Here is a 26725-nt window from a genome sequence, read left to right as displayed (position 1 = left end):
ATATCTTTCATGTAGCTAAAACAATTTTTAAAATACTTGGTTTTGTTAAAATAGATCTCTATTTTTAGAGCAAAGGAACTCAAAGCAGATAAACTTATTTGCAGAAAACAACTGAAATATCTGTTGGTGTTGGTTAAATATTAATATTTAGCCAGCTGAATGCGAGGATGAATACCTGTCTTGCTCAGTGTAGGTTATTATAGAGAAACCATTACGTTCATATGTAGCAGCAAAATTCATTGCTTGTTGAATTTTGAAGAAGTCTGTTCTTTAAAATGCATAGATTGTAAAGGGTTCAGAAATGAAACTTTAGACCAGGCTACACTGAAGACAATGCCTGGTTGCTTGGAGCTCATGGTGATGCTGAACTGGGTGGAAATGAAGGAAATGGCCTCCCTGTGTTAGGCCTGTGCGAGGCCTCTGGCCACAGAACCACTACCTCCCGGGGAGGCCTGGAGCCCCCCTCGCAGCTCGCCCACACCCGTCTGCTTTGGGGAAACGGGTTTAGAGGCGTGACCAGAATAGGGGCTTCTCCTTTGTACATGTGGTGATGGCCCTCAAATCAAAATAATTCTCACCCAAGAGTATTCTGTTCTATAGTTGTCATAGAATTGTAGCCTTTTAAGAGCTGTTATTTCCAGAGCCTGTAGTCCCACCAGAATATTCTTTTGCTGGGCACACAGGGTCTTGGGGGCGTGTTGGTGATATGCCTGGGGGCATCTGAGCCCTGCACCCCAACGAGGGGCTAATTGTACGGGCGAGCAAGCAGTCCTGTACATGCAGCCCCCTTTAAACTGAGAATTAAGGTCAGTAGAGGTGTTTGTAACTGACCCATAGATTGAAAGTGGGAAAAAATAAGAATTTCTAATTAGAAGTGTCATTATCCTGAAATTGTCACTTTCAGAAAAGAACTAACCTCGTTTCCTTGTGTTGCAGGTGTTGTGTCCTTAGTAGCTGTTCACCCCTCCGCAGTAAACACGCTTGGGAAGCAGCTCTTGCCAAAAACGTTTGGACAGTCCAATGTCAACATTGCACAGCAAGTGGTAAGGGGCCCCGGGCGGGGTGGGCTTGCAGATTCGGGACAGTGGCCCTCAGGTTCTGGCTCGGAGGCTGGAGTGGGAGGTTTGCCCTCTGCAGCTTGCTGTTGAACGCTTGCAGTGCTGGGACAGTCACCTTCCTCAGAGATGTCAGGAGCGTTGTGGTTAGAGCGCAGTGGTCTTCCAGTGCTTATGTGTTCTCCTGGCTGGGCGTGTCCGTCTGTGCAGGTGGACGGGGGCACTCCACCCAGGCCTGGCAGCTTCCTCTGTCATTGTGAGTTCCCTCCGGTCCTGAATCTGCCTGACAGGCTTCTGAGGTGTGACGGGAGCTCAGGTAGAGTGGCATGGAGTTGGGTCAAAGGTGGCCGCACCTTGGCCTTCACACTCCTCTGGGTGGACGTTACCTGCCGGGGACATGAGGGTGGTGTCCATGTGTAACGTGGTGTCACGTTAGATTAGGGCTCTGCAGGCTGTCAGGGTGTATGGCATGACAGATGTGTCCCTGCCCTTGTCAGCCCTACAGGAGGGCACCAGACGTGGGTCTGCACTCCGGGAACCATGTGGGTCCCCCATCCTGTGTTGCCCCCGCCAACTGAACAGCTCCCACCTGTGGGGTTTTAGTGGACCTCTTCCTGATGTGACTGGTGAGGCTGAAGTCATTCCTACTAGGCCATGTGCAGCCGTGAGAACACAAGGGCGTTACTGCCCACCTGAGCTTATTCACTTCCCAGGTGACCACCCTCCGGCAGGTGTGTAATTGCTCCCCGTCACTAAGCTCCTTTCAGTAAAATGTGACATTTGCTTAATAGAATAACTGATTTTTCAAATAGTACATAGACGCTATTTGCCACATCACAGCTTTTCAATAAATGTCTTTTTGATATTTAAATATTCATTTTATGTTTTCATTTCTAATTCATATTATTTTATAGGTATTGTGTATTATAGCAGAATTTGGCTTGGGAATATCTCATTAATGATAACAACAGTTCTGTTTTTATTACCAGTATAAATAGTTAGGGGGGGGTTACATGAAAATGTTTGTGTTAGTACACCTTAACTTCATCAGTCTGAAAGTTAAATTGCTGATTTGAATCAAGCTATTTTGGGTGAAGCTAGTAATGGTAATTCATCCTTCGCAAAATCCCATCCTTCGTTAAAAATAAGAGGACTGGCTGATTCTGACGTGGGAGGTGAGGCTTCATCTGCATGTGAGTGAACATGTAACCTGGGGCTCCTTAGGTCTTCCCACTTTGCCCAATCTGTGGTCTGCGCTCGGCTTACAGCCCAGGCTGAGGTGTTACCCACAGGGCAAGATTTTTATGTAAAATAGAAAACAGTGCAACTAGGAAAGCAAAGAGAGAAAACCAGTAGACATGGGCAGCCTTTGCTCCCCCATGAGGGTCTGGGTGACAGGCAACAGATTGAAGAGCCCTCATTGCTCACCTGTCCTGTCACCCCAGTAGGCCATTCTCACAGCGAGCAGTTATTGAGCACCTGCTGTGTGCCTAGCCCTCTGGCCCTCCATTCTCATTGCAGGACAGTTGCAGCCTAAGGAGAGGATGATAGAGGGCGTTGTCGCAGGGCCCGGGCTGAGTCTGAGTGTCGGGCGGGGCACTGACCCTGAAGTCAGGCAGCCCCTTCTGAGCAGAGGAGCAGCACGTGAGGCTGGTAGGGCTCGCTTGTGCCTGCCCGTGTGGCCTTTGCTTGTGTCCTCAGGCCGCTCTCCTGGGAATGGAGCCAACTGTGTCCAGGCCTCCATGTTGCCCATGCTTTGGACCATGAGCCTTAAGAGGAATATGTCCTCCACCGAGTGCCCCATAAATGCACGTACTTGTCAACAGAAACGAAAGTTCTCTTTCCTAGCCTGTTTCATTTTTCAGAAAATTCTTTGATTTGATTCATGGCTTTCAAATGACGGTGACCTAAAGTTTAAAAAGCACTGTGATGAAGCTCTTATCATTGGAAACGTGAATTAAAAGAATGCAATTCAGTTGAGCTGTTTTCCTTTCTGTGGTTTGTGGATCATTAACATTGACAGGTGACCTGGACTTAGGGATGATTTACAAAGTGCCCGGTCAGCTGTCTCAGGCCACCGCAGGTAACACAGCCACTAAGAAGGGGACTGAAATAGCCAGGTGACGGCCACCGTGAGTCCTGAGGCTGCAGTTTGCCCTCGCTCAGGTGCCTGACGTTAAATGTCACGGAGACATTTCGCTGCGTAGTAGCTGACAAGCTGTGGGTCCGAATCGTTTCCTGGGTCAGGTCATCAGTGCAGATAGTGACAGAAGAAGATCTTTGAAAAGTTGAGATTTTCTTTTACTCTTTTATTGAGTATAAATGACACAGCGCTGTATTAGTTTCGGGTGCACAACGTAATGATTCGATATTTGTACTGAAGTGGTCTCCACAATAAGTCTGTTAACATCCATCACCTTGTGCAGTTACAGATTTTTTTTCTCGTGATGAGAACTTTTAAGATCTACTCTCTGAGCAACTTTCAAATATGCAATACAGTATTATTAACTATACATTACACCCCCATGACTTGTTTTACAGTTGCAAGTTTGTGAACCCATTTACCCGTTTTGTTCACTCCCACCTCTGCCTCTGAGCTTGGAGTTTTTTTGTTTGTTTATTCTTTAGATTCTACATATAAGTGAGATCATACAGTATTTGTCAGAAAAGTTGGAACTTTACTTGGCTGTACAAGGCAATGTCTGTGTGTCCTCCATGCTGATATTTGAATGTTAATTGATGGGACCAAAGTTCTGAGTCCTTGTTGTCAAAAGACAGAGCAGGCCTTCCCTTCCTGTGGTGAAGCAACGGGTGTTGGAGCCCAGACAGTGGAGGGAGGGGCAGGTCATCGCTGACCCCTCCCACCCCCATCCCTATGACCTGGGCTGTGTCCTTGCCTTTGCTCCCAGTGCTGATTGCCTCCCTTGCCCCTGCCCTGTGCTGTCGGGGGTGCCTGGATACCCCACAAAAGCGCCTTTGGGATGGGCTTCCCACATGCACACCAGAGTCTCGCACTGTAGTCATTCCTTTTGTTCTGAGAGCTGTTTTCTGTTTATCTGTATCATTAAAAGGAAAGGAAACAAAAGAGGGCGAGAGGAAAAATAGAAATGCGCCAAGTGCCCCACTGAATTCTGTGGCTGGGACATGGGCTTTCCCACCCCCCCCACCCCCCCGCATTCCATGGGACCTTATTGAGGCCCCAGAGATGCGCATGTTCTGTGGGGCTTGTTTGGGCTGTCAGATGCGTCCTGCTGAATGCGTCCTGCTGCATTTGTTTCCGTACACAAGGCGCTGAGGTTGACAGAGGGAAATCAAGACATGTTCAGAAGAGATGTGGTGATGTCGTCCACAGTGCCAAGTGTCAGCTGTTGGGGACTCGCATTGTCATTGTTCCTTCTGATATTCGTGGTTAATAAAGTTCAGCAGTGGCTGTAGACAATGCGAAATGATAAAATGGCAGCGTCGTATGTGGGAGATTGCTGATTGTGTTCTGAATTGTCTTTTTTGACTGTAGGTAATTGGTACGCCTCAGAGACCTGCAGCGCCAAACACTATCGTGGTAGGAAGCCCACACACCCCTAACACTCACTTTGTGTCACAGAACCAGCCTTCAGACCCCTCACCTTGGTCTGCCGGGTGAGCACATTGCCTAGAATTATAACCCTCCAGTTCTGTGGCCACAGGGGTGAACTGTCATGCCAGAGGATTGAAAAATGTCCAGTGCATGCCCAAGATACGTGTATAGTCAAGGCACGCTTTTCCTCATAAAGGAGAAGTTGGGCTGCGGGAGAGCTGCTCCCTGCCCCTGGTTTTGGGGTGGTGGCTACACTGCAAAGGGCGGGAGAGGTGCCCCCCTGTAGTTTTGGGTGATGGTTATACTGTAAAGGGTGGGACAGCTGTCCCCCTGTAGTTTTGGGGTGATGGCTACACTATGAAGTGTTGTCAGCTCTTGGCAGAAGAGGAGGAGGGCGCTGGCTTCTGAGCACAGCAGTAACTTTGACATTTTCCATTGTCTGCAACCGGAAAGGAGCGCTTAGGGAATGACGTAAATGTGGCGGCTCTTGCAGCAGCCTAACCCACTGCAACTAAACGTAACTGCCATTCCACGGTTGTGGCCCCACTGGACGGCCCCAGCACAGTTACTCTGAGCCTTTCTTCCACTGCAACAAACCAATTTGAAAATGATTTTACTCGGTCAGCTGTGCGACTTTTCTTAAATAAAAACTAAGCTATAGAATCATGTCTGAATTGTTTCTAAAGCAAAGACCATCAATCCCCAAAATTCATCCAGTTAGAAACTTAGAGCGACCCTTTCCTTGACGTAGTGACTTAAAAAAATTAGACATTTGTTTTCCCTCCTGACCTGAAGCACACTTTGGTCTTCAGTGTTTGGCGCCCGCTGCCACGTGGCCCTCAAGGTCTCGGCATCGCCTTTTCTGTTAGCTTACTACATTTGCTTTAAAACACCCTAAATTTGCAGTAAAATGTCCATAATTCCTGATGTTGGTTGACATCTTTTTAAGAAGCAGTGTTTAGTGTATTGCTATGCAGCAGATATGTACTGGGGCCCGTTCTTTTGGCTATCAGCCCCATTTTTCCTGAGAGTTGAAGGTACAGATGTGAGGTCTGGCCTTCAAGGAAAGAAAGGAAACATGGGACACCCGTTGCTGTATTGGGTGTGCTCTGCGGAGACGGAGTCAGTGTCCCCTGTGGCCACTCCTGGGAGCTCCAGCCAGCGGGACGCCGGGCCCTTGTGTAGCTTGTTAGCCGTTTTGGGTAGATGTGTCTTCATTCAAGGCAGGCTCTCAGTAGCTAAGGGTGCTACTTCTCCTTTGTCTTTTTGAAGGAAACGCAACAGGAAAGGAGAGAAGAACGGTAAGGGCCTGAGGCACTTCTCCATGAAGGTCTGTGAGAAGGTACAGAGGAAGGGAACCACGTCCTATAATGAGGTGGCTGACGAGCTTGTCGCAGAGTTCAGCGCTGCCGATAACCACATCTTACCAAATGAGTCCGTAAGTACATGCCACACAATGCGCCGGCATTGCGCAGCTCACTCTGTTTTTATTTGAAAAAACTTCAAACAGAAGTTCCAAGAAGAGTCCAAAGGACTTTATCTGACCATTTTGTGGGTGCAATGTTCCATCATCCCCAGAGGTTTTTGTGCCCGGGCTCTGGCTCTCCCTGTCAGGTGACCTGCCCCCTACAGAAATGCCCTCTTGCTGGGCCCCTCCTGCATCACTAGCGCTGGCCAGTTCTGTGAGGTTGTGTTAGGAGCGATGCTGGCAGCTGCTGCGATGGGTTTCTACCACACGAAGCGAGCAGACGGTGCACTTCTTTGAGTATGTTCAGGGTCTAACATGTAAATGTTGATCTGTGGTTCGTCCTGGATCTTTTGAAAACTCCCGCTCCATCTCCCTCAGGCTTATGACCAGAAGAACATAAGACGGCGAGTCTATGATGCCTTAAATGTGCTAATGGCCATGAACATCATCTCTAAGGAGAAGAAGGAAATCAAATGGATCGGTCTGCCCACCAACTCGGCTCAGGAATGTCAGAATTTAGAGGTGCACTGCTAACCTTTCATGTTTCGCTCGGAGACTCTCCCCCAAGCAGTCTTTTTAAAGCAGGTGGTTTTGTTGTCTGCAGCACTGGTGCCTGCTGAGGGTCTTGTGCTGTCTGTGCCTGGCCTGGACCAAGCAGACAAGTGTGTCCCTGTTTCCCGAAGTCTCTGACCGGGCCCGTGACTGCCCGTGTGCCGTTGGTGCACTGTCTGTCCGTGCAGCCTGTCTGGGCTGTGCAGATACTCACTGCGGGTGGGAGGTGTCAGCCCAGTGGAAGGCAGTGAACCCTCGTGCATGCAAGGCTGAATCCCAACTTGTGGGACTTTTACAAAATATAGCCACATCCAGAAAACGAGAGAAGACAGAAGAATATGTAGCTTTGAGATTGAAGGAAAGTCGCCTGTCTCTTGTAGAACGTGCCATGTTTTAGATGGCCTGTTTCCCCACCATTAGGTTCAGAGCATACATTTTTGGCAAGAACCTCCTTAGGTGATATGATGTTGATAGGGGTTTTAAAATAAGCTATGTTCAACAAATGGTGATAATTTCTTGTATTGCTGGTTTATTTTTGAAGGTAGAGAGACAAAGAAGACTTGAAAGAATAAAACAGAAACAGTCTCAACTTCAAGAACTTATTCTACAGGTAATGAAATACTTGTCTTTGGAGGCAAGGGTATTTTTCTTCTACTAATGTAGTTTTTCCTCAACAGCAGTATCTCACAGTTCGTTATATTCCTATGTGGTAAATAAAATCTCTGCTTTGAGATTTTGAATGTGAATTTCATGCATGTTCACTGAGCTCATCCTGTGCCATTGACATGAACTCTCATGGCCATGGGCCTTGTTCAGAGAGAGAGAGAGAACACATGTGTGAGAGGGTACGCATGTGAGTGTGAGCATATTTGAGCTCATGTATGAGCACGTGTGAGTATGCACGCGTGTGTGTGAGCATGTGTCACTTGTCGGAAAACGTCTAAATGGCAGGAGGGATGGCCCCTTAGGAAGGGAGCATGTAAAAATTCCTTGGTTATGTCTGAAGCGTGTTCTGAGTACCAGCCCCCAGACTAGGGGTGTGAGATGCAGAGTGAACCTGAGGTGGGTGTTGGCAATTACTGCTCAGAGGTCAGCACACGTGGTCAGGGAGCATGTGTCAGTGCACCGTCCCTGTACCCTCGGACACACGTGGTCAGGGAGCATGTGTCAGTGCACCGTCCCTGTACCCTCGGACACATGTGGTCAGGGAGCATGTGTCAGTGCACCGTCCCTGTACCCTCGGACACACATGGTCAGCGAGCATGTGTGGCCGTCCCTGTACCCTTAGACATACGCGGTCAGGGAGCATGTGCGGCTGTCCCCTGGTCCTGCAGAGACGTCCTTGAGCATCAGCCTACCTTTGTAGGGTCCTGGAGATGCATGGTTGGGTTAGAAGCAAAAACGCAATCAGGTGTGAAGATCTTGCTGGAGAGGGAGTGGCTGGGCCCTGGACTGAGGCAGCACAGCACTGGGTCCCTGCCAGTGGCATGGGGAGCAGCTGCCAGCAGAAGTGGTGGTTGGTTGCCTTAGCAACTCATTGAGATGCCTGTGGGTCCCCAGGGCAGTGAGGCCACAGGCCCTGCGGTCAGGTCGCAGGGTGTCAGGGAGCCCTGGGAGCCTGTGTCCAAGGACCAGAGGGTCGGGGTCTGAGAAGCTGTGGCAGCAAGTGAGATCCTTGGGGGAAAGCGTGTGGGGCCTGAGGACAAGCCTAAGTGCTGAGGACAGGAGATCTAAGAACACGGGAAAAGGCCAGGATGGGGCACTGTGGGGCTTGGCACATCTGCCCCAGCGGCGCGCGGGGACCACTGCACAGGGTGCATGTCCCGCCCAGGCCGGGCATGCTCAGTATGGAGGCGCTTTCCCCCAGCCTCGGCACTCTGTTGCCCTTAAAAGAGGCGTCCAGGATCGTTTCCCTGGGAGGCCAACTGAGGGGGCTTTGGCAGGTAGAGAAGTGGTCAGAGCCAGGGGACAAAGGGGACTTGGGCAATGGAACAACACATGGGCGTAGCTCTGGCTGGGAGGGCAGTTGCTCTAGGCAGCAGCCGCTCCAGACTCCAGAGTTCTTTTACTCAGTTGCCTTCGCTAGAGTGAATCGTTCTCTTTCTCTGCATCCGTAGCACCTCATAGCTACTTTAAAAAAATCGAAGTCACTGCCTGTCTCCCACTCAGCCTTGAGCTCCTGGGTCCCAGCTCCGGGCAGCTCAGAGAGGCTGATAGGGAGGGAGGGAATCTTCCTGACTTGACATTAATGGCAGGGAAGTTATCTTGCAGGGAAAGGTCACTTTAGGGCCTGAGGCCTTGGCTTTCTGGCTTTAGGCCCGAGGACCATATCCCCAAGGAGACAGACGACACCAGCTCATTCGCCGTTTCTGCTGTCCTGGGAAGCTTCAGGTCCACAACCGAACGCCTGCCTTCTAAGGCCGTCACATGTGGAGGGGACAGGCGTGGGCACGTGCGGACCCCTCCCCAGTGAGGGGTAGGAGGACTGTAACCTCCAGAGTCCTTCTGTACGAGGGGGTTTCTGTCTGAAGGGTGTGAATGCCTGCGTCTGCAGTCTCAGTTCTCTGGGGTTTTGGTTTTTCAGGATGTGCTTTTTTTGCTGGGCAGCTCAACTGGGGCCTGCAGCCCCTCTTTCTCTGATCTCCCAAAGGGGGACCCAGACCCTTCTGTCTTGTGAGGGTCAGGGAGGGTCGTTGAGGGTGCCTGGGGTGAAGGTGTTAGGTTCGGCGATGACTGGTGCGAGTGTTGTGCTGATGATTGCTCATCTTTTTTAGCAAATTGCCTTCAAGAATCTGGTGCAGAGAAACCGCCAGGCAGAGCAGCAGGCCAGCCGGCCGCCCCCACCCAACTCTGTCATCCACCTGCCTTTCATCATTGTGAACACCAGCAAGAAGACTGTCATCGACTGCAGCATTTCTAATGACAAGTAGGTTGTCCACCTGCCTGCACGCTCTCAGCGCTGGGTCTCAAGTCAGAAAAGAAGAATGCCATAGTCAGTGGTGTTAACGGCCTGTCTGGTTAATTTATATAAGTGCCTGGTTTATAATTAAATGCAATCTTTTGGCATAATTAATTGCGAAGTTTGCTTCTCATTCCCTGATTATGCATCTCTCTTAAAAGGAAAATAAATCAAACCTGTTAGGATTGTTAGTAGGATAGTTGTTCAAACGTAGCACAGCTGGCAGATGGTGTTTACTGTTAGTCCGGGGAGCCAGGCAGCCTGAACCAAAGGTGGACCAGCCACGCGCCTCCAGAGCGTAGACGACGATTTGCGGCACCACCGGAGTCTCCCAGGTCACTGCGTCTGAGTTGACGAATTCTGTAGGCACCAGATGAAAGGGCACCCGAGGAGCCAAGCGCGTCCATCTCTGTGTTGACGATGGCATTTTTCTAACAGAGACTTTCTCCTCCAGATTTGAGTATCTGTTCAATTTTGACAACACGTTTGAAATCCATGATGACATAGAAGTGCTGAAGCGCATGGGGATGGCCTACGGGCTGGAATCCGGAAGCTGCTCCGCTGAAGACCTCAAAGTGGCAAGAAGTTTGGTGCCGAAAGCGCTGGAACCCTATGTGACAGGTCAGTCGGTCTCAGTGACCATGGTGGCTGAGTGGCAAGAGTCGGGACAGCCCCCCAGCCCCCGTCGTTCAGCTCTCCTCTGCTGAGTTGGCTCAAGCTCACCGCACCGAGAGCAGGGATACACGGGGACGTGAGAGGGTCCTGGGGCCTGCGGGTGTGGGCGCGGGCAGCAGGAGGGCCATCTGACAGGGCCGTCAGCCATGGAGACGCTTGCCAAGTGGTGGTCACAGTGGCATTTTGTGGGTTGGCCCACGCAGTTCATATGAAGGTGTTAAGTCAGGATTTTACCTTCCAGGTAAGGCCCCCAAAAAGAGAGATTGAAGTTCTCTGAGGAGTGGAATAGGCTTGGACATTTCCCCTGAGGTAGCTGATTGGTCACTACTGCAAAGGAACCAAGAATATTGACGTTCTGTGCCTGTTAACTGATGGCTGGAGCGTGGAAGCATTTGCTTGGTCAGCGATTACTCTGGTTCTCTGGCTTACGTTCTGCTGTCTCCTTTGCTAAGAACAATCCTGCCACAAAGGGGAATGGGCTTTGGGGCAAGAAAAAGCTGCCATCGCCGCCCCACGTTTTTGGTGTAGATATGTCCCTGAGAGCCATCGTGTTGGAACAGCTCAGAGCTCCTGAGCTGCTCAGAACAAGTGGGCCTCTGGCGTTGGGGCGTCCAGGGAAACTGGCTCTTCCTGCCCGTCCTGCAGGCTCCAGTAGCCAGCCGGCCGGGACTCCGAAGCTGGCGCGTCTTTGTCCTCTACCTTTCACTCTGGTTCTGGTACAGACTGCTGTCTCCAGGACGGGAGTGAATGCTGGTCCTTCGTCCCCCTTGGTTCCCTCTTTCTGCTTTATGACCAGTTTAGATTCAGTGGCACGGTTGTGTCGTCATCAGTGACTACATGCCAGTTAAGTGCTTCTATGCCTTCTTCCAGAGGACTGGCCGGTGGCTGTGCCCTTGCTGAGCAGGGCTGCTTTCCAGGAGGTGGCATGGCCCAGAAAACGCTGGGCCTGTCACAGGTGTCCAGGTGCTGTGGCCGTCTTGTTTCAACATGAGTGTCTCTGTTTCTTCTGGTCTCTGCTTCGTGACGTTTGCTTTATTTTCTTTCTCTTTTCAGAAATGGCTCAGGGATCACTCGGCAGTGTGTTCATCACGTCGTCGGTTTCGACCTCTAATGGCACAAGGCTTTCTACCAGGTGACTGCAGTTCTGGGCTGAGGCGGGTAGACAGTGGGGCCACCATGTCACCTGGCAGTGTGAAACCGCCCCCCCCCAGCTTTCATACAAACAACCTTGATTCCTCAGCTATTCAGAACTGGATTCATTGTGTAGACAGTGGGACCGCCACCCCCTGGAAGCGATTTCAGACCCTCCCCCACCTGAGGGTACTTCATGTACCTGGAGCTTGTCCCCTTCGTGGAAAGCAACTTTCTTATTGGTTTCTTCCCCCTAAAAAGTAAAAGTAATATATGTTTTTTATGTTTTAAAAAGTCACACACAGCAAAAACCCCACTGCCAACTGCCTTAAGTGACTGTGTTCCTCGACCCTTTTTTCCCTATTTCTTTTTAACACAATTGAGGTCACAATGTATATTTAATTTTGTTCCCTGCTGGACATTGGTTATTCCAAGGAGGTGGAATTCAGGTATTTTCTAAACTTCCATCTTCATGAAATTCATTTTATTGATTATATTTTCATTAGACTCATGCCAGTTTTTATAACGAGGGAAGCAAAGCCATTACCATTTCAGAAGAAAAACTAACATTAATGGTGGCATGATACGGTATTTTATGAAGGCATGATAATTGACTGAACTGCCCTCCATTATTGGACATTTAGGTGGTTCCCAGTTAGAAGAAAAGTGGCAATGAGCAGCTTTATGGCTAAAGTTTTCACCCTTTCTGACTTGTTTTGCTAGGCTAGATTTCCCAGGTGTAGAATTACTTTGTCAAAGAGCACAACATTGAATAGTAGTTTTTTTGTGCAGTGTTAATAAAGACCAGTAAAAGGTATTAAAATATATCCATATGGCTTTATGTTAATAAAAATATTTCTTAGTGTTAAAATGTATTGCAGCTCTGGCCTATGGTTGCTGCAAACCTTCCTGATCCATATTGCCAAGTTAAACCAACACTTGCTACTTAATTGTTTCGTACTTCCCAAACTCCCTCTTTTTCAGGTGTATAATGGCCACGTTTCCAATGCAGTTGTGACCCTTTTATGTCCTATCTTTAAACGGATTTCCTGTGTGAGCTTCTCCCAGGAGTGACTCCAAGCCCCCGTGTAGTTTCAGGATTTCAGCCCCTCTCCCCCTCCCAAGGTGGGGAACCTGGATGATCTCTATCAAATTTTAAATTCTAGGTTGGAATCCGTTCAATACTTGATATTTCTTAGAATATCTTTTCTTGCTGCACAAATCAAATACTAAGAAATTGAAATTACTTTTGACTGTAACCTACACAAGTTACAATTCATAGTGGAAATGTGCACTTGTCCTTCTTCCTCATGATTGGCTTGGACCATCACCTGTCAGTGCCCCAGGACAGTAACTAACCCTTTGTGTCTGACTCTCTCTATACTGGGAGGCTCGGTGGTGCCTGAACCCAGGGGTCTTTCACCAGGATCCCAGCTCTTAAAATCTCTCACTGATCTAGGCCAGGGTCTCGCCTGTGGCATTCTTGACATTTTGGGCCAGATGACTATGTTGTGGGCACTGCCCTGTGCCTTGTGGGATGTTTGATAGTACCCTCGGCCTCAGATGCCAGTACCCCTGTCCTTCCCCACCCCCAGCTGTGGCAACCAAAGATTTTCACATGTCCCTGGTAGAGGCTCCTAGGAGCATAGTGCAAACGTAGGCGGGTTCTGGACGCCCACCTGAGGACCGGTGTGTAAGACCAGGCGCCTCTGCCTCCTACCCGCTCCCAGCCCAGCAGCTCCAGCACCGCTCTGGGCCTGTGGTCCCTGCCCAGGGCCAGCCCCTCTGACTTTCAGCAAACGCCATTCCGCAAATCTGTGGAAAGGGGGGTCCTTGCAGCCTTCCTGGAAGTATGGGTTGCAGAGTGTCTGCATGAGACTCACCTATCACAGCTCAGCTTCCTGGGCTCTCACGGAAACCAGAGGAGCTGAGGATGGGGCCTAGGGACATGATTTATACATGCGTGCACACACGTGCATGTACACGTGAATGCATGCACAACGCACATCATACATGACCGCACACACACAAACATGCATACACATACACATGTGTACACACACACACAACTTGCCGGGTGCTCTCCCACACATGCTATCCAGGGAGCCTTTCTTTGGAAGGTCCCATGTCACCCTTCTTGGGGTCCTTTTTCCCAACTGTTTTCCGCCTCCTTCCTGGAGATTAACAAGTTCGTAAGTAAAAGGCCTAGAAAGAAGGAGCTAATCGTTTTTCAGTTTGTGCACTCAGGGGTATTGTTTCTGATGTAATAATAAATGGGGGAAAAGACTATATAGTGTGGTCTTGCCAATATTCCCTTCATTTTACTGGTTATGTTCAAAAGGACAAGACTGAAAAGAATATGAAAAGGGTGAAACTGATAACAGAGTGTTGGGATTCTGTATTAAAAAATGTGTGAAACTTTCCGTTTCTGTTTGTATAATAGAAACTACCCAGACCTCCCTGCAATGCTGGCCTGTCCTTGGCGCAGGCTGCAGACACGCGTCATTGACCACCTTGTGTCACCTCCTGTCCCTGCAGTGACTTGACCAACGGTGCAGATGGGATGCTGGCCACGAGCTCCAGTGGGTCCCAGTACAGCGGGTCCAGGGTGGAGACCCCTGTGTCCTATGTTGGGGAGGATGACGACGAGGACGAAGAGTACAACGAAAACGATGAGGAAGACTGATGTGCTGCTCGCAGCTCGCTCCCCTCCAGTGAAGCTTCAGGAAAACATGCTTAGGGAAGAGAAACTTTTTTTTAATGTGGGTTTTTCTGTTTCTTTTTGGCCTCCTCCCAAGAAGATATTGGTAAGCTATTGAATTCGATGTGCACCTCTGATAAGCAAGCCAGGGTTGTTTTCTGTCGGGTCTTTTAAGACGGGCTGCAGTGTGTGTGGGTTCCAGTGTGCTGATGCAGGACCTCTATTTACTTTTTAGGATTTTGTGTTTTCCTTTTCTATTTTTTTAAATTCAGAGTTCATTTATGCCCGGTAACAATTCTTGCTGAGTTTGCTGAATAAGCTGTACTCCATCTACATCAACGAAAGTAAAGCTCCGTCCGTGGGGCGGGTGCACCACCCAGAATGCCATTTGCAGTGTATTGTGAATGGCGCCACCTGCTGGCCCAGGGTGAGGCTCCAGGGCGAGTGTTGTGTTGTTCAATCATGTGGTGTCCAAAGAACTGAGCAAATGGCAAAGCTCTGCTTTTCAACGTTAAGCGCCATGAATCTCATTATACCTTTATTTTTCTCTTAAATTATATTGACTGTGATTCCATCAAGTTTATACTTTTTTTTTTTTTGATCTATTTCGCCACAAATTGCAAAGGTCTTTTTTTGTTTTTGTTTTGTTTGGTAAAAGTTTACTGCCATGCTGGTGCAGCTATGAAAACTGTCTGGAAGGCTTAGAATGGTTTATTGCTTATGGTAAAATTTGCCTGATTTCTTACAGGCATCGTTTGGAAACTTTTTATTATATAGTTGTTTACATACTTATAAGTCTATCATTTAAAGACATGTACTGAAACAAATATTGTATTTGTTTCATAAGCATCTTCCTGTAATCTATTATAAAGTTGAAATTAAATATAGAGAATGTTTTAACAGTTTTTTAACTCAAAATTTGTCAATCATTTTTAATAGTTCTTTTTTTATAAAAAGAAAAAGGAATTTCGGGACAGGCAGTAGCCTCTTTTAAAATTTATTCACAAAGAACCATTAGCTGCACAGTTGCTGTTAGCTGCCTGTTCTAAAACAATAGTCTTTTTATTGAAACACAAACTTTTCTGTAATATTTTATGGAATATAAAGAGACTTTAATTGTTTGACTTGTTTAACTTGGCACTGTTAGTTTTTATTAATAAAACGCGCATGGGCATTTTAAACAAGTTCTGTGTTTCTCTAATTCAGAGATTACTGTCTAGAAATTATTTTATCCTGTCAGTCTTACTTTTTGCTGGAGTGAGGAAAAGTTACCAGGCCAACCAGTGGTAGGCTGGGACCCACAGCTTGTCCTGCAGCTGTTCAAGGGATGGTGGGGACCAAAGAAAGGTCGCAGTGGCACAGGCCAAAGCGATACCTCCTCTCCGGAGGCCAGTGGTGGGGAGAGAGTTTGTTCCTTGATTTTCTCCTGAATCCTAAAAGTGGAGACAGATTTTATGGGTTTGATTTTCAGAAAAAGAAGATCATAAGGTAAGAAAGGAGATGTGACCTCTGACTTTCAATGTTATCGTGCCCTATCTGAGTGACCTGACCTCTGACCTATGACGTGACATTTCTGAGGTGGCTCAAAAAGCTTTCCCTGATGGTATCAGAAATGAAGAGCACTTGCTACATTGTCTCACGTAGTACAGATGCTCAACAAATACATGATTCAGTTAACCGTTCAGAATACGTACAGGGTCTTGATTCTCTACTCAGACACTGTTTGTCATTAGGTTTCTCTGGTTTTTGGGTTGACAGATTTTGCTACCCAGGAGCTGTGTGGAGCTTTCCCTGTGGCTCTGGTGGCCGTGATGTTGCTCCGGCTGCTCATGGGGGAAGAGGGCAGCAGGCATCGGGCCATGGTTTGGGTGGAACATGCGTGACACTCGGTGAGAGCAGCTGTGTTTGTTCAGACAGAATGTTCTCATGTCAGGGTTTCTGAAAGGCAGAGAGTTGCACACTTCTCATGAGTTCCTGGATGTTGAAGGAGGGAGTCTTGAGAGGAAGGTTATTACTGTGTGTAATTACCTCTGGTTTGTAGGTTCTGCAAACTGAAGACACACTTGTGTCCTATTCCTACATTGTTTTGTAATTTCTCTGACTTGCATTTGAAACATTAAAAAGGAGATTTTTAAAGAAAGGCATTTGATTTTTTAGTTACTTTCCCCCCTTATTAGGAAAGACATGGCTGTTTTACGTAAAGTAAGCATGACTTTAATATATTTATTTTTACAATTTAGGAATTGCATTCTTTAAAGCAAGCATTCAGAGTGTACATTATCATGTCATGTTTCATATCAATGCATTAATAGTCTTTAGGTTACATTCACATAGGTAGTAGTTCATTGATGTATAGAAAAAATAAGTTATAGTAAGAAAAGTGATGTCCGTATAGAAAGCGATGAATCATTTTAGGGTCTTGTTAGTTGAATAGCTGCTGCCTTAGGGTTTCCATGTTAATCCAACATTTTTATCATAGCAACAAATTCTATCTAAAAAAATAATAAAGATTTAATAAGAAATAGTTGATCTAATGCTAAGTGCTTGACACACAGGTGCCTGCCCGGAGTTACCCAGCTGGCTTCTTTGTTGGCGTTCCAGAACATCTGAAGGCTGGCTTGGTGCGGAGCCAAGCAGGCAGTCAAGAGGGTGGAGGTCTGCAGGTTACCCTGCAGGTTGAGACCAGCCTCCGTGTTCTTTTACTTCTCAATTTTAAGCTTGAACTCTACTTTCCCTTCATAGGGATCGTGGGGGTTGTCAAAGGTCACATGCTCCGCCAGGATCTTGCACACGATGACAACTTCCGTGTTCCCGGGGACATTGAGAAGCTTTGCTGCGACTAAAGGGTTGCTGTAGTGGGGCTGAAACGGAAGTGTGGAACAAGATGTGTCAGAAACTCACAATGAATGTCTCTACTTACGTGATACGGAACAGAGGCAATTCTTAGGTGCGTTCTGCGTGAGACCTGCAGTGATCTAACATCTCATGTAGACTCTGCTACGCGTCCCAGAATACACTGCGGTAAATATGAATTGGGCTAGAGGGGACAGACAACACCAATGATAAACTTAACTTCAAATTATATTTGATGAAAACTAATCTAAAAATAAAACAGGAACAAGCCAGAGATTTAGAGGACATGCTTTAAAATGCATATGCAGTTTTCTAAAAAGATGTGAGAGGCCATCGGAAAGTAAAAGAATTAGGTTTTATGTTTACATTTTGCGTGAGAGCAGTGTGTTTTCAGGTAGTAAGGAGAACTGTGTTTGGGAAACACCAGAGCATTGAATGGTCAGGATGGGCTACGTAAATGCCTTTGTTTAATTTTTATAGGTACAGTGTTTATGGCTTTCCTTTTGCTAATCATTGCTAAATTTGAGATGATTTCAGTAGTTGTTATAGGGAAAAATGAAACAGACCTACCTGCGCTTTCTTCCCGTAGTAAGGGAAGTAGTGGAGACTGAAGGTGCCGTTGGGCGGGTAGTACTCCACCTGTAGGGGCTGGCTGTCCTTGTCATGCTGGTCCTGGGGGAGGAGAGGCCACTGCCTGAGTAAACCTGGATCTGGATGAGTGTGTGTGTGTGTGTGTGTGTGTGTGTGTGTGTGTGTGCGCGCGCGCGCGCGCGTCTATCTCTGCTTGTCTACGTAGGTGCATGTGTGTACCTGTGTGTGCATGTCTCTTCATGTGTCTGCATGTGCATGTGTGTCCCTGCATGTCCATTTGTGTGTGGCATGTGTGTAGGTGACCACATAAATACTTTATTGTGTTACTAGCATAAACTAGATCTAATCTTTATAATCAGTACTGAGACCCCATTAGGGGTCTAATGTTAGTTTGCAAAACCCCTGGTGACTTATCAAAATTTTATTGTTACCATTTTAAGTCCTTGTAGGATAATAAAGGTGGATAGAGCTGAGAATGTGTGTGGGAGTGAAAGCGGATAAGTCTGAATGGGCTGGTTTGCCAAAATGGGCTCAATGTTTGAGTGGCTTACTGGGATAAGGATCTACGTGCTTTTGTGGGATTTGTTTCTTTTCAGAGTCACCGAATAGCCCGATGGATAGTTTGAGCTTATCAAAGAACAGATATAGGCAACTTTGGTGTCTGTTAAAATCTCAAGTTGGCCTACACATGTGGTCGAAATAACTGAAAAAAGGAGAAAGAAAACAAGATGACCCCGGTGCCCCACAGAGATTACAGGCTTTGGGGGTGTGGTGTTTCTGTGGGCTTCCACTGCTAATCGCAGGGAGCCTTTGGTGAAGGCAAAATGGTGAAAACAACTTTAGAAAACAGTTCAATTAAGACAAATTTAGTTATTTTCGTGTACTTAAATACTAGTTTTGAGAAAAACTGGAACAAATTAATGCCAACTCTTAGCCCATATAAATACACTATTGAACAACTCTAGCTGTTGGTAATCTGGTATGGTTTTATAAATAAGCAAATAAAAAGGACAAAATAATAATAGCAGTGCCTTGATTTTTTCAAATTGCCACCAAACATTTTGAAGTGCATTAATAATATACTGTACCAGATGCTTTTTAAACCAAAACTGTTTTTTTTTTCTTACTAGGTTTTTCTCTCCTATAGTAAAACTAAGTAGTGTTTTATTATGTATCGGGTTTATGAGGCTGACAATTGAGGTGTTCTTAGGGAAAACCAGTTAAGTGATCCTACAGATTTTCTAGCATATACAAAACTATTGCAGACAGTTGCACTCACCAGGAAGGTGCAGTCCACCCTGGGGGCCGTTTTGTTGCTGGGGAGAAACCTGACGATCTGGAAGGGAAAGGTATCTTATGCTCCTCTGTGAGCATGGAGGGACTCTCCTGAGCAGGGGTTTCTGCAGGGCATTGAGAAGGCTCTGAGGGGTGATTCCTGTTCTAATAACCCCCAGTGGATGTTACCAACTCCTACGTGAAAGCCAGAAGCCCTGCCCCAGGGCTGTGGTCTTGGCTGAAGGCAGGTAGCAGACACACCCAGACAGAAGGGTCCAGGCCCTGGCTGCCACTTCCAGGCCCTCCGTAGTACACTGAATTAGGGCGTCTGCCTCCTGTGCGGCACGCAGCTCCCGGGGCTCCCAATCCACACCTTTCTCAGCCTCCTGAAGTCCCAGCCCTTGTGTGTGCCCATGTGTGCCCAGGCCTGGTACAGCACTTGTCTTCCCCACATACCTGCCCCGGTGTGCACAGCCCTCCTGTGCAATGCAAGTGGGAGCTTCCATCACACCTGCCAGGCAGGTCTGATGGGATCCAGGACGTGCAGAGCACAAGTACATGGCTTCCTCTAGGCATCTTAGGGAGGAAAATTGTGCCCACCCAGATGCTCGGAGCGCCCAGCCCCCAGGCCGTACCTGCTAGCCATCATGCAGCCCTGCCCCCTCACCCCTTCACCCAGCCAGATGCCACCTCTCCCTGTCCACCCCTGACCAGGAGGACTGTGACCTGTGCTTTGCTTGCACTGTCACTGCCCTCACCCTGGCCTCAGTACCTGGCCCTGGGCCTGTCAGTGGGTCCCTGGCCCAGGCTGGAAACCTGCTCTGGACAATTCCCAGGGCCCCCCCCCCCCCCAGTGCCTGTACAGGGCCCGGTTTCTTTCTAGCTGTTGTGCACACATGGCTGCCCCGGCACCCTGAATAGCCCCGTGCTCTGCTGCTCGGCGTCCAGATGCCACCGAGTGTTAAATAGGTACTGCATTGGAACAGGCGGTTTTCAGTTTGTATTTGAGAGAAGTAAGTTCATGAGCCAATGCACTGGGTGCACGTTTGAAGGCACAGAGCGAGGAAGGCGCGGCCCGGGCAAGTTGGGCCCCCCATCTCTGGAGGCCTGGACAGGAGGACTACACGCCCTGACCTCCACCCCAGGGCACTCCCCAAAGGAGACCTCATACTGGGCCTCGGACCTCCAGCCCTTTATACTCACCCTGTTCATTTTAATAATAAAACACGGCTTTCCCTCCGCAAAGCCAAAGTTGGGATCCACAAGGCCCGAGCAGTTTTGCAGCATGTCTGTTGTGAACTTGCAGGAGAACTTGGTGTGGTTAGGGGCCATGAAGCTTTCCTGGGTGAAGATCTTCCCAGAGGTACAGTTTATGTTGTCCTCTTGAGCCTCTGGTGAGTAGCCTGCCGGGACACACACCTGTGGGCACCTTCCTTTGACAGCGGCCGCTCAGGCTGTTAGAGCTGGCGAAGCCCATGTCCCCCGGTGGAATTTTCTTAGAAAAGGAGGGAAGTACAGACTGGCGAAGCATTTTAAACCTTACCTGCCAGGAAGTCGTGGAGGGTGTGCACCAGGTCCGTCCAGGTCTTGTTATCAGAGATATTGTAGGAAATGTCCAGGCCTTTCTCCCCATAGACATCTGGCCTCAAGGTCACCCCTAGAAAGAACACGACACATACTAGTTTCCCAAACGTTCACCACATCCAAGCTGCTGGCTCTGGAGTTGGTGAGTTACACACACAGTGGTCTCGGCTGGTGCTGGCCGAGTGTGGGATGCCGTGGCTCCAACCAGGCCCAGGTCTTCAAGGGCCCCCGGGTGACGAGGCTGCGGCCAGGTGTCCTCTGCACCAGCAGCTTGGCAAGGACCCCGCCCAGCCGCCTGGGAGCTACACGGCTGGCATGAGGCCTGTCCCAGCCGGGTGCAGCCCTCGGCTGCCGGCCAGGTGGGCTCCCAGCACACGACGCCTGCGCCAGCCACCTGGCCACACTCACCGGTGCAGGTAGCGACTCATCCACGGTCAGCTGGGTTTTAAGTGAAGTTGTGTTGGCATGTATATTTGAAAAATGGTCACTGGTTTTGGTTAAGTGCAAAAGTAACAACATTAATTGTAAAAAAAAAAAGTCGAAGTGTACAAGTGCAGGAAGTTCAAGTGACAGCCCTCAGCTTCCCGTCGCCAGTCTAATGTGTGCTTCCTTTGGGAGCTCTTCGTTCTGTGAACACAGATATAGAAATGGGCACGTGTAGCCTGTGTTTCTCCACATACATGGGAGCGCATGATCCATATTCCACTTTTGTTTTTTCATTTGCTGACACCCGTGGTAATCATCTTCCCCAGGCATTTCATTATCAGCTCACCTCTTTCTTCCCACAGATACTTCATCGGGTTGCATTGTGGGAAATGTTCCATGACTTAGCCAGTCCCCAATTCATGAGAGTGACTTTAAATAAGTAACGAGGGTTTTGTTTTTATGGATGCTGCGGGAGTAGCAGCTGTCCATGGTTTAAAATAAAAACCTTCTGAAAGGTTTAAAAGAAGAGAAAGCTCTCTCCTCTCTCCTCTCAGCTGCCCACTCTGGGCGTGTTTCACAGCCTCTTCTCGGGTTCTCAAGTGACTTGTTCATCAGCTTCAGAAGGCAGCTGTTGCCTGTTCCCTGCCTCGTCCCTGTGACAATGGAGCACACCTCGCTCTGCCTTCCATCCTGAGTTTTGGGCAAATTATATTATGGTTATGTACTCAAGTGTGTAATATATTGTTCTGAAATTGCATTGAAATCCTCCATGTTTGTTCTGTTGGTTGATTGTAAAAATTGACACCCAGTAAAGCACTTTGGTGTTAAGATAGTTTGTAGACGGATTCACCGAGGATCCCAGCAGAATGGCTGGACCCACTGGAGAACGTCTGAGGTGGCTTCTCTTAAAAACTCTTGAATTTTCTTTTCTTTCAGGTCACACCTGTGTGCTGCTGTTGGATGTTTCTGAGGTTACTATCTTCCTTAAAAAGTTTTAAGGATGCATGGATGATAAACATTCTGAGTGATTGTGTCCTGGAAAATGCTTTGTCATCCTTCATTTCTTTCTTCCTTTCTTTGCCCTCCCTCCCTCTTTTGTTTTTGTTCTTTGCATTCAGCCTTGGTTCATGGGCTGTGTGTGGAAGTCTGGCTTAGAATCACCTTCCCCAGAACTGGAGGTGATGCCTCGCTGTCTCAGGCCCTAGTGTTGTCACGAATGACTCTCTCATTTGGTGCCGCTCTGTCCACTTTCTGAGCCGGACAGGACCTAGACTAACCGCACTTAGAGAAAACGTGGGGTATTCTGAATAGAATCTGCTGTTACGGAAGTAATATGCTCCCACAGAAAAGATGCCTCAGGACTGAGGGGCGTTCAGGGGAAAACCAAAGCTCTTTCCCTCCCTTCATTCTTAAGCTCCTTGAGAACAGTTTCTTGTATACCTCCCAGAAATGTCCTTGTGGCTATAGATACATACATACAAAGTAAGTGATAGCAAGACTCTCTTAACAAAAACCTTCTGTTTTAATAATGACAACTAAAGCCAAAGTCAGACTTTGTAATCTGCAGTTACCTTCCTCATCAAAACACCCGGGGGGACCGTCCACACCCGGTGTGCCCCTCCAAGCCCTGGCCACTGGTGGGGGTAGCACAGAGGCCCCTCTAGGGCTGCCGCTCTGGGGTTGGTTCCCGGAGGGTTTGTGTTCCGGGGAGCAGCTCTGGGACTGAATATTGTCCCTGTTACCTGGTGACTTGAGCCGGTCTTGGTAGTCCGGTGTGTAGGGGTCAAGCGTACACATCAGCGAGTAGATACACAGGGCGAACAGTCCGGTCATCACCACGTAGAAGGCCACGTAGTAGAGGCTGATCCACACTGCATGGGGAGAGGCAGGCCAGATGCAGCAGACACGTTTCTCAATCGTGTAGGACACACAACGTAAGACCCATCACTGCAACCGTCCAAGTGAACGACTCAGTGGTGGTCAGTACATTCACACACAACGTTGTACCACCAGCACTTCCATCTAGTTCTAGAACATTCTCATCACTCCAAAGAAATCCCGTACCCCTTAAAAGTCTTCTTAAAAATTGTAAAGTTTAGGAACATAGCTCTAAACTGCTCCTCTCAGATCTAAGCCTGAAATTTTGGGACCAATCCTCAGATGTTCCCACCTTGCAGGTGCCTGGTGCTGGAGAGTATTAGAGCTAAAATGGACCTTTGGGCTCATCTGGTAAGGGAAGTGAGGCCTACCTGGAAGTCCGGGCAGGGCCTGAGTTCTGGGAGCCTGGACCAGCCAGCCCTAAGCCTCTGGTGGGTGGTCCTCTGCCTCTGTCCTCAGAGCGGCCCCTCCTTTCCCTCCCTTGCCCAGCACATACCCCACCAGGGCAGGATTCCCTGCTGGCCACATACCCCAGCGGGACAGGGTCCGGCCCAACAGCTGCCCCGTGTCTGGGTTCCAGCAGTAGTGTTGGAATTCCTCCATCCGTTGGCTGCATGACTTTTTTTCCTGCAGTGCTGCCATTGTCCCTGCTTCTGGAGGTCCCCCTCCTGTAGAGTAGGGGTGCTCCCCACACCAAGACTGAGGGGAAGATCCTCCTCTGGGTTTTATAGTCTCCTTCAGAGGTCAAAGGCACCTTGGAGGCAGTTTCCGGGGAAAGCACCAGAGCGGCGTTATCAGACCTCAGCTCTCCAAACACCAGTAGCGGGCAGCTCCGTGAGCTCGGTAGGTGCTCCTGCTATCAGGTGCCCCTTCCCCTTCTCCCCTGTGCAAATCAGGGTGGTGCCACCTCCTCTTACCACCTCCTCCTCCCGGGGTGCCCTTGGCCCGCAACTTTGTTTTCTGATCATGACTAAGGAGGAATGCTTGCGTGCATGAACAAGCACCGTTTGTTCAGCTCTGCCCCATTCTCTCGCTGCTTCAGGAGGAAAGGTGTAAAGAGCACAGGCCAGCACGAGGACAGGCCTAGACCCAGACGCTCACCCGCCATGCAGACACTTCCTGATCTGAGATGATGTGGAACATGTGGTCGATGGCATGATACTGCAGTTGCTGGGGCTCTGCAATTGGCTCCAGACTCTGTCGTCCCAGTAGTTATCACTCACTGGAGAGAATACATCTGACATTGTGAAAACGGCCAGGCTGTGAAAGGGGCTAGACGTGCTGTTCCAGACAAGAGGATTGAGAAGGGTCCCTGATTCCGTCGCCTCCCGTTGCTCTTGGTGCTCAGTGTCAGCGATAAGGATCTTGTCCTCTGAGATCCATTGTTGGGTAGGACTTGGGCTCTTTAGGACTTTTTTTGTGTCTATGGAGGAATTCACAGTCATACAACCTAGAGGTGCATTTCAAAACTGAATGCACACCACACCTTGGCCACTTGTTGAAATGCAGATTCTGACCCAGTGGGCCCAGGAGCTCCCGGGAGCCATGCTGATGGCTGCAGGACTGCAGCAATGTCCAGGTAGGGATGCTTGGTCTGGCAGCACATTGGAGTCACCTGGAGAACCTTGAAACCTGGGGGTGCCTGTCCCACCCCCAAGTTTCCGAGAGCCAAGCTGTTAGGGGTCCTGAGCTTCCAGAGAACTATGAGCCCCCCAGACCACCTTAATGCGTGACCAGAACCACTGGCTTAGAAGCCTTGGTGGTTTACATGGCTGGGACTATGACGTCTGCTCACTGGGGCATCCAACACCGCAGTTAGGTTGAAAGGTCAATGCCAAGCAAATATAATGTGCCGCAGAGGCCTTTCTACAAATATCTCAGTCAAAACCCAATTAAAATAATGGGCGTTGTACAGAAAGATGTAGAATTTTGTTCACTGTCACATCTAGGCTTTCCCTCTTACTGACCCATGTAGCCAGATTTGAAGATTTCTTTAGTAAGAAGAATAATGAAAAACCCTCTTGCCGTTACTCTGCCTCATTTTCTTTAGAATGGTTTAGTTTATCAGGAAAATGAGCACCTCAAAATTAAGATGGAATTGCACCATTTGAGTGAGGAGTCCTAATTAATGCATCAATCCTGTGCATTTTCATGAACACCGTTTCTATTCACAACTTTGGAAGTTTAGGACAATAGAAACACAGAGTGCGGTGCTAGGTTGCAGCCTAATTATCCACAACCTGTGGGTCTGGGACCCCAAGAGCTGGGGCTTGAAGATAAGTACAGTAACTGTTGTCCACAGAATAAATGTGCCCTTGTCTATGAAGCATAGCGATGCTCTTCAAATGAGCAAAAGATGAACTCTTTCTGGAAGTCTTTGAACTAAGTCTTCCCCACTTAATGTCTGAAGTCCCAGAAGCATGAAAGTATGTGCGAAACTGCACACACATTATCAAAGTGGCCTTCTCCTTGTAAGAAGGAGAGGCAGGGAAAGGGATGCTGGTAGAGGGCAGTTTCCCCCGCAGCATGCTCTAAAACTGGAGGACAGATGCCCCGTTAAGAATGGGCTCCAGACAAAGTGGGGAGCCAAGACTTCTACCCCCACCTGGCAACAATGAGGTAGAGCCAAATTCCCTTCTGCCGCTGGAGTGGAGTCAGAGAAAGCAGCTAAAAATTGAAGGATTAAACAATAGGAAAGTGTCTAGATTTCAAGTAATAATACCTAATTATACCAAGAACCAGGAAGATTTCAAAATGAATTAAAACAATCAATTGAAATATCGAGGTGACAGAGATGTTGTGATTACCTGACAGAGAGTTTAAAGCAGCCATGATAAAATTGCTTCAGTGAGAAATTATGAAAATGCTCGAAACAAATGAAAAAATAGAAAGTCTCATCAAAGAAATAGGAGATACAAAGAAGAACCAAATGGAAATTTTAGGTTAAAAAATACAATAACCAAAATAAAAAGCTCGGAGAATGGATTCAACAGCAGAAGGAAGGGGGCAGAGGAAAGAACCAGTGACATGGAGGGAAAAAAAACAATAGAAATTATCTGATCTGAACAAGAGAGAGAAAATAGACTTGGGAAAAAATGCACAGAGCCTCATTTTTAATATCTATAATAACATTTGTGTCATCAGAGTTCTAGAAGAAAGGAAGGAAAAGGACAGGGCTGAATACTACTCAAAGAAATAATGACTGAAAACTCCCCAAATTTGGCAAAAGGCATAAACCTATAGATTCAAGAAGCTGAGTGAATCCCAAACAGGATAACCATGCCTCCCACCAAATCCATGCCAAGATGCATCGTAATTAAACTTCTTAAAATTAAAGACACACACATGCAATCTAGAAAGCAGCCAGAGAAAAACCATTTGAATGATAGCAGATTTCTCATCAGAAACCAGAGGCCAGAAGGAAGTTGCACAATACTTTTAAAATACTTAAAAGGAAAGTACTGTCAACCTAGAATTCTAAATCCTGCAAAAACAGCCTTCAGGAATGAAGGGAGAGAATCAAGACATTCTCAAATAAAGAAAAAGGAACGTAAAATAATTTGTCACCAGCAGATTTATCTTAAAAGAATGGCTAAAGGAAGTTCTCGAAACAGAAAGACAATGTTAAAAGAACACATATTGGAACATCAGGAAGGAAGAAATAACACAGTAAAAAAATATCAATAAGTACTATAGACTTTCCTTTTCTTCTTGAGTTTTCCAAATTATGTTTGATGGTTGAAGCAAAAATTATAACATTGCCTAATATTGCTCTAAATATATGTAGATGACATAATTAAGACAATTGCATTATCAGCAGGGGAGAATTAAAAAAGGTAAGACTTCACTTGAACTGATAAAATGACAATAGAATGTGAAAAATTATGTATATGTAATATAATGCCTACAAAACCAATAAAAAGCAATATAAAGAGATACACTAAAAAATACTATAGACAAATCAAAATTGAATTCTAAAAAAATGTTTCCCAAAGGAAAAAGG

General features: G+C 47.7%; 2 protein-coding genes across 7 annotated transcripts in view; one reads left to right on the top strand and one right to left on the bottom strand.

The window, feature by feature from the left end:
* The window catches only part of TFDP1 (transcription factor Dp-1), a 41399-nt gene extending 24790 nt beyond the window's left edge, over nucleotides 1–16609 (top strand). For 4 of the 6 annotated variants that reach the window (XM_081047204.1, XM_081047202.1, XM_081047203.1 and 1 more), the window contains 9 exons: nucleotides 937–1043; nucleotides 4570–4691; nucleotides 5902–6067; nucleotides 6476–6619; nucleotides 7191–7259; nucleotides 9424–9575; nucleotides 10063–10229; nucleotides 11337–11415; nucleotides 13953–16609. In XM_081047204.1, coding sequence (XP_080903330.1) covers nucleotides 937–1043; nucleotides 4570–4691; nucleotides 5902–6067; nucleotides 6476–6619; nucleotides 7191–7259; nucleotides 9424–9575; nucleotides 10063–10229; nucleotides 11337–11415; nucleotides 13953–14100 — 1154 coding nt within the window. In that variant the 3' untranslated portion in view covers nucleotides 14101–16609. The remainder of the gene's footprint in view (nucleotides 1–936; nucleotides 1044–4569; nucleotides 4692–5901; nucleotides 6068–6475; nucleotides 6620–7190; nucleotides 7260–9423; nucleotides 9576–10062; nucleotides 10230–11336; nucleotides 11416–13952) is intronic. The other 2 variants (XM_081047205.1, XM_081047206.1) reach the window with 1 other exon arrangement.
* Nucleotides 16610–16814: 205 nt separating this feature from the next.
* On the bottom strand, nucleotides 16815–23364 carry ATP4B (ATPase H+/K+ transporting subunit beta; the record flags this gene model as incomplete). The annotated part of the gene is made up of 7 exons (XM_081047208.1): nucleotides 16815–16976; nucleotides 17539–17640; nucleotides 18839–18895; nucleotides 20038–20237; nucleotides 20378–20491; nucleotides 22587–22715; nucleotides 23253–23364. The coding sequence occupies 7 exons, from the start codon at nucleotides 23362–23364 to the stop codon at nucleotides 16815–16817; spliced, it is 876 nt and encodes a 291-aa protein (XP_080903334.1).
* Nucleotides 23365–26725: the final 3361 nt, after the last annotated feature.

This window comes from Rhinolophus hipposideros, assembly GCF_964194185.1.
Source record: "Rhinolophus hipposideros genome assembly, chromosome: 4".
In the NCBI taxonomy this organism is placed as follows: Eukaryota; Metazoa; Chordata; class Mammalia; order Chiroptera; family Rhinolophidae; genus Rhinolophus; species Rhinolophus hipposideros.
This window is presented reverse-complemented; position numbering and strand designations above follow the sequence as displayed.